General features: G+C 32.7%; 2 protein-coding genes across 2 annotated transcripts; both read left to right on the top strand.

Moving 5' to 3' along the window:
- The first annotated feature begins 3065 nt into the window (after nucleotides 1-3065).
- Nucleotides 3066-5100, top strand: LOC145059917 (F-box/FBD/LRR-repeat protein At1g13570-like). The gene is made up of 5 exons (XM_079007679.1): nucleotides 3066-3392; nucleotides 3513-3605; nucleotides 3742-3912; nucleotides 4010-4273; nucleotides 5020-5100. The coding sequence occupies exons 1-5, from the start codon at nucleotides 3066-3068 to the stop codon at nucleotides 5098-5100; spliced, it is 936 nt and encodes a 311-aa protein (XP_078863805.1).
- A 1711-nt stretch (nucleotides 5101-6811) lies between these two features.
- On the top strand, nucleotides 6812-8002 carry LOC145059922 (F-box/FBD/LRR-repeat protein At1g13570-like). Its single transcript, XM_079007685.1, has 4 exons — nucleotides 6812-7306; nucleotides 7394-7498; nucleotides 7611-7778; nucleotides 7838-8002. The coding sequence occupies exons 1-4, from the start codon at nucleotides 6812-6814 to the stop codon at nucleotides 8000-8002; spliced, it is 933 nt and encodes a 310-aa protein (XP_078863811.1).

Genomic DNA, 8002 nt, shown 5'->3' on the forward strand with positions numbered 1-8002 from the left:
AATTCCTTTCTACACCCCAATCACTGAAAACATGAAAAGATGGAGGTAGTTTTAACCAAATCTCCTTTTTTCTTCTTCAAAGTTGCTCCTATATGGTTCTATGGAAGTTTATGTAAGAATCAGAAGCGATAATGGACAATTGTCTGGCAGATTAGTCTATTAGTTATTCATTATATAAGGAGAGGGCTGTAAGTGATGAGTGGTGAAAGATGTGATGGTGGTGGTGATTGGTTTCTCGGGTAAGCTTGTGAATGAACTAAGATAGGTTAGGACATATAAAGTAGATATGTGACAGTGGGTTTTCACGAGGGATGAGATAAGGGATCGATTAAAAATGATGGAACATAATTAAAGGGGACCGAGTCAAAGATATGCATTCGTAAATTGTACATACAATATAACAACCAGACAAAATATACCATGATTACATGATCAAGTATAAGTAACTTACAAACCATGAGTCAAGGCCGATTTTGGATACATATCACAAAAGTAGTATTCATAAGGAAACTTCATAAAAGTCACTATATTTTGAATAACTACTATAAAAGTTTGATACTCAAAGTATAATGTCAACAATTAGAGTAACGTAATCATGCCTGTCAGCATTACGCATTATCAAAATTCACATGTCAACCAGTCAAATTTTGACTGGTTAAACGGTAAAAATTAAAACAAAATAGTAAAAGGAGTGTCACATTTGAGACAAAGAATATCACAATATTAAAATTTAATTTTTGTGAAAACCTAGTGTTTTTAATGGAATTTATCCACATAAAAATATACATTGATATTCTCGTATTATACAAGATAACAACCCTAAAAATGAGGGTAACGCATTCAAATTTCAACTTTGTATATGGGTTGGATATAGATCGCATTCAAGTTTCAAATCTGTATATGCGTTGGATATGGATCATTAGATTGGTTGGCAACTATTTGTTAGTTGTTACAAACCTTCTCGTTTGCATTTAAAAAATTAAGATCGCTAGAGTAGTTGTTTTCATCTAAAATTTTTGACATTCGCTCTGAAGGTATCTTCAAGTGATGATGCGTAAGTTTCTACTTCACAAACCTCTATGTATTTGATTCATTGAAAGTCGTATGTGAAATCTCGATATCATGTCACAGTAATTAATATCTATTTGTTTGAAGTCTGTTCTTTATGATCTCTTTCCAGTGGAATAAACAAACTTTGAGAAGATTATGTAGTACTCAGTTACTGGTTAATTCTGCAAGGCAGGGATTAAGCTAGGTCTTGCCAGTAGAATCTATATGATATGGTCATGTTATAATTTCATTTGTTTGAGTTTCTATAAGTTAGGTTTTGCCAGGGGAACCATTGATTCAATTATAAGCTTGAGGATAAATCAAATAAACCGTAGACCAGGGAAATACAATGAATAACATAGAGAGAGGTGAACCCTTTTTAGGGCTTTGCTAGCATTTAAAGTATAATGATTAACTCACAAATACTGCAAATATAACAATTCTGTTATGTTACTATACCGAAAAGATTACAACCATTAACTTATAAACAGTGCAAATATATCAATTCTTTTCTCAATCTATTACAGTGTTTTTTAGAACATGACAATTATAATGTGTAATTAATTTATTTAATTTCTAATAATATTTTGTGTTATGAAAACGTGTCAAAATTAAAGTGACAAAGAGGAATCATTGTAAGCACGTTTGTAAGAAATAAAACGTAAAATGGAAATTTACGGATAATAGCAATGGACTTTTCTGGCTATACTAATATGAGCAATACACTTTATTATTCACCCACAATAGGAAACTACGAATATTCACATTTCTATAACAATAACAACAACATAAAACCCAAAACTTGTGAAATGCTTTCAAGTTTCATGCATGTTACGTAATGCTATTATCAATAAAGAAATGAAAGTGCAATGTTATTTTGAGTAGGCATTTAGAAGTATGTTGTTACTATGTGCAATTAGCAACATTTCCCTAACAAAATCAGGAAAATTCACATGTTAATCCTTGTTCAAAATCTCCATTGACAATAAAAGGAAATTAAGGGAGTACAAGTATTTTCAAGTTTCTCCATGTTTTTTTTATTCCTTCTATTTTCTTGGAAATAACCTAGACGTGTTTTTTTATTCCAATAACAGGGACATATAAGAGGAGGTCTTTAACTTGTGTTAAAGAAGATAGAATCAGTAACTTACCAGAGCACTTAATAGACTCAATCTTAGAGAGGCTCCGAATTAAAGATGTTGTAAGGACCAGCATTATATCAAAAAAGTGGAGGTACACATGGACCAAAATTAAGGTGTTGGTTCTTGATGAGCAGTTCTCCATAAAATTTGCACAAAATGGAGCTTTTGATCGTAATGAGTTTATAAATACTATAAACCATGTCTTGACCTCTCACAATTGTCCTATCTTGAAATTTCATCTCCATATACCCAAGGTTTTAAAAATCGTTCGAGGCGTACGCCTCGAGGCGCGCCTTGAGGCGAGGCGGACGAAAAACGATTCTGAGGCTACGCTTCTTAGGGGGAGAATGAGGCGCACGCCTCAGTCTTGTGAGGCGGTGAAAAGCGGTCCGAGGCGGGGCGTTCCAAGGCGAGGCGTAAGAGGCGTTCTGGGGTTTTTTTTTTTTTTTTGGACTTTTTGACCTTAGAAATCACGTGATATCTTTACTTGACCTAATTTTTCTCCAGCCGTCACTCCTTATTCTCTCATTTCTTCTTTCTTTTCTCTTCTCGTCACTCCTTATTTTTCGTTATTGTTGATTTGGCTTGATTTCAAGACTATTATGCGTTTGGTTTTACTAATTTGGCATGATTTGAAGACTATTATGAATTTTAGTATCTTTTTATTTTTGGGATTATGACATTAAGTAAGACTTTTATGTTTGAAATTGGACTTTAGTATGTTTTTTATGATTAATATAATATATTATTATTATTATTTTATTCCGCCTCGAGGCTTACGCCTCGTTTCGCCTCGAGGCTTACGCCTCGTGAGGCGAGGGGTAAACGCCTTGAGGCCCGATTCCGTATTTTAAAACCTTGCATATACCAAACATGTTTCTTGATAGTTACCAAGAAGTTGATCAATGGATGCTACTCTTATCAAGAAAAAGTGTTAGGGAACTTGTGTTAATTACTACTTCAAATCGACGTGATGAACTTCCTTCTAATGTGTTCTCTTGTCTAAAATTGACAAAACTTGATTTGAAGAACTGTTTCATTAAGCAACCACTTGAGCTTGAACGATTTATCAATCTTCAAACTCTTTTTCTCCTGAATATTGTTTTTGGAGCTAACTTTCGCGAAACCGAGATCAACTTACCAAAGCTTAAGACGTTGTCCCTTAGTAACTGTACAAATGTTTATAGTTTCAACATCAAGGTTACAAACCTGCAGATGTTATTTGTCTATGGTTGTCATGATGCCATGTTGCTCCGGTTATTGCACACTCCATGCCTTCGCCTTACTGATGTTAGTATAGTATTTATGAAACCCATACAGGATTTTGTTCGAGCTGAAAGATTGACATTGGCTACAATGTTATCTAACTTGCCCAAAGTTAGATCTCTAGTTACTGATGGTCATTTCCTTAAGGTATGCTACAAAGTAATTTTTTATTGTTAAACCTTTACTCTTTCTCAAATGGAGATTGCATAAACGGGTCCCACCTTTCCCAAATATCTAATCTCGTTTTTTTCTGATAAGTTAGAATCTGATTTCCTCCTCATAGTTTTTGAGTGCAGAAAAGAATCTGAATTGGCTTCCACATGCGGTTAATGGTCTACACAATTTGTTGTTAACGGATTTTGAACTTGGTGATTTGGATCAACTTCATGGTGCTCTTTATTTGCTTCGAAACTCACCCAATTTAGGAGATCTGGGTATAGTGCCTTGGTACATGGTAATGTAAAGAGTGCTAAAGCATATTTATTTTGCTCATATAGTACACGAATTATATTTATATTCTACAATGTGGTTGCAATTTTATGTTTTTTCAGGGGCCTCAAGTTGATGCAGCACCCGCTTTAAATCATTTGGAATCCCTAAACTGCTTGGATTATACATTGAATGAATTGCAAACTGTGATGATAGTATCTTTAGAAGGATCAAGACCTGAACTACTTTTTATAAAGCTTCTACTTGCTCATTCTCCTTCTCTAAAGAAGTTTACCTTTAGACTAAATGAAGTTGACGTTCAAAAAAGACTTAAAATTGGTGAGGATATTCTGCAGTTCCCCCGAGCCTCACCAAAAGCAGAACTGGTCTACTTGAATCTAGAGCTGTAACTCTATAAGAATGTTCAATATAGCTTTAAGTGTTTTTGAGTTATCTTTAATATCTTTTTATTCACCTTGATTTGTTTGTTGTGAGGGTGATAAGTAAAATGGTTCTTGACTTCTTTATGCCTTTCAGGACTGCAATGTATCTAAAATCCAATTTCTGCATGTCAGAGTGTTCTTCTTGACATTTTAAGTTTTAACAAGAATAATGGATTCCTGTTCTTCCACGAAGCCCTGCTCTAAACTTCTACCTTCAAATGGTTTATCTTTATTAAAATCAGATGATCATCTAAAATCTATAAGTCAGTGAAGGAAAATCTACAGAAATGTAGACATATACTTGCAGACAAATTCAAGACTTCATCGATTTATTTTGTGAACTTTTATACACAGTCAACGAGACATGGAGAAAGTTCGTTTACGTCTTCATCCCATAAAGAATGTGACATCTCTGTTGAATATCTCTTTTAAATACCCACTTATTGCGCTATCTGCTTTGCTAGTTGCTACATTGCATCTTCCATATTTGTACTTGTTTTATTGCTTAATTGTGGTGTAATACTTACAAATAGCAATACAAGAAATTCCATCAATAAACATGTTACATAGTATGTTATCAGTGGCGGACCTTAGTGGGACATTTGAGGTCCCGGGCCACTGCTCAATTTCCGGCACGTAGTGTAAATTTTTTTTTATTTATTTTTTATTTTTTTGGTTTTTTGTATTAGGTGCTCCCGCTTGAAGTACGAGGGACACTCCTACTAAAACAGTCTGTGTCCGCCACTGTATGCTATATCGTTTTTCTGTGAAAGTAATTTATATTTGTGTTGAAAAGAACCGTAACAAATGGTTATGGTTTTTTTAATTGCGTTAAATAAATAAAAATCATTATATTTTGGATAGTTATTTCGAGTTAAAAATGTTATTTTCGGGAAATGTCGTTTTAACCCAACAATATTTTTTTAACTAAGTCTATTTTGCCGGTTAAATAAATCCTTAAACATTTTTATAAAAGAATTTTTTTAATATGTTCCCTAAGGGCATATATATAAAAAACCATTAATTATAAAAAATATTACCATAATTAAATGTGATAAATATTAATTATGTGTAATATTACCAAATTAAATATAAAATACATTAATTATAAATAATATTATTTATAACTAATATGGTATTTTCTAATATGTGCCCTAAGGACACATATAAAAAACATTAATTAATGACAAATATTACCATCATTAAATATAAAATACATTAATTAGTATTACCATAATTAAATATGAAATGCTTTAATAATCTCCATAAAAATTTATTTAGAATATAATTATGGTGATATTTTTCATAATTAATACTTTTTATATATGTTGTTAGGCACATATTAGAAAATCCCAATTAATATTTATAATATATAATTATAGTAATATTCCTCATAATTAATACTTCAATTATTAGTTCTTATATGTGTCGTTAGAGCATCCACAATGACTAGTCTAATGATAAATGATAGAGTTGAATGAGGTGGCAAGTCAATGTGTCATTCAATGCATGAAACTCTACTATTGTGAGATGCGACATTGGCATTCAATAGATTTGGAGTTCAATGACCATTGAACTCTTCATTGGAAAAAATGAAAGTTTTTAATTCTTGAATATTTGCTATAAATTACATTTTGCAACTATCTATTGAATTTTGTAGAGTTCAATGCATTGTAATAAAAAAACTAATAGAGTTGTATAAATTGTAAACAGATGATGTGGCAATCACTTGAACTTTATTGAGTTGAATGCATTGTGGATCCCTCGAGGCATATATTAGAAAATTCCTTTTTCCAGATGTGTTTTAGGAATTTATGGGAAATTTCCTTTGGGAATAGCTATATACTTGCTATGGGCGTCGTAGGGCAGTGAACCCAACGTTCCTGACATTCTAAGTCGTACAAATAAAAAGAAAACAATGACAGGTTAGTTTGTACTTCGCAAACCTCCATACTTTTTTACTCTTTGAAAATCATATGAGAAACCTCGAAAGCCTTTTACTGTTATAACAATTTATATGAGCGACATTGTTTTAATTATATTGTTTATGATTTCTTCTGATCATCATTCAAACAATGTTTTCTGGTATCTTTTCAAATTATCTCGTATCCATATTAAACTGAAGTAGCCACGCAATATATTCATTATATTTAAGTTGATTTAAATTATATTTTGCCTTGCTACTACAATAAAAGTTTATTTACTCATAACTTATGTTACCACACCCAAAACCTCGATAATAAAAGGAATTAGGAGTGTTAGTAACATTAAGTTGTTCTATATTTTCCATTGTCCTTTGAAATAACTTAGTCCAACTTGTTTTTTAAAACTAGGGACAGAGATATGTGAGAGGGGATTTGTGAAGAAGATAGAATTAGTAATTTGCTTGAACACTTGATAGACTCAATCTTAGAGCGCCACTTGAAGAGGCTGTAAGGACAAGTATTTTATCAAAAAAATTGGAGGTATAGATGGACCACAATGAGGGCACTTGTTTTTGATGAATACTTCTCCAGAAAATTTGCAAAAAATGGATCTTTTGGTAGTAATGGGTTTATAAGGATCATAAACCTAGTCTTATTCCTTCACAGGGGTCCTATCTTGAAATTTCATCTCCATATACCAACCATACTTCTTGATAGCTTCAAAGAAGTTGATCAATGGACCCTAGTCTTATCAAGAAAGGGTGTTACAGAACTTGTCCTTACTAATTCAGACCGACATTATCAACTTTCTTTTATGTTTTCTTGTGTAGAGTTGACAAATTTGCATTTGAGGAACTGTTTCTTCAATCCACCACTTGAGTTTGAAGGATTTCTCCATCTTAAAAAGCTTTATCTCAAAGATATTGTTTTTAGGGATAATTTGTGTGGAACTCATATCAACTTCCCACAACTTAACAAGTTGTTCTGGAGAACTTGCACGGATAGTTACAATTTCAACATCAAGGCCACAAAGCTACAGGGTTTGAAAATTGTCAATTATTGAGATGGCATGTTGCTCCAATTATTACACACTCCATGCATTAATAATCTTGATATATATAGTTCTTTCCAATTCTAGGCATCCATAAAGGATTCGGTACCAGTTGAAAGAATAAATTTGGTGAGCATGTTAAGTAACTTGCCCAAAATTGAAGTTCTTTCTATCGATGGTGAATCTCTTGAGGTATGATAGAAAAGTAAAATTTTAATGTTTAACCTTTGCTCTTGCTCCTAATTTTCTTGTCTAATATAATACTCATTTTTTTGTAAGCTAAAATCTCACTTGCATTTGGCAGGATGTTATCGAAGAAAATATGCCAAAGTGGCTTCCATATCCGGTTAAGAGTTTAAAGTGTTTGAACTTGCAAGATATGAAACTCCGTGAACTATGTCAACTTCATGGTGTTCTATGTTTGCTTCCGAACTCGTCAAATGTGGAAAGTCTTTGGATGGAACTTTGGAGGGTAAATTCTTTTTATAAATTGAATCATTTGCAAACTTCTTGGACTGTAAATTGAATCAGTTGCAAATTGTGGAGATGACAGTTGTTAAAGGATCAAGAATGGAAATTCTTTTTATAAGGCTTCTACTTGCTCATTCCCCTTCTCTTAAGAAGTTTACAATCACATCGTGTGGAGCTTGTGGTGTTGACATCAGTAAGGATGTTATGCAGTTCCCTCGAGCCTAA

This window comes from Lactuca serriola, chromosome 1 (genome assembly GCF_051521515.1).
Source record: "Lactuca serriola cultivar US96UC23 chromosome 1, Lser_US96UC23_V15, whole genome shotgun sequence".
NCBI classification, from domain to species: Eukaryota; Viridiplantae; Streptophyta; class Magnoliopsida; order Asterales; family Asteraceae; genus Lactuca; species Lactuca serriola.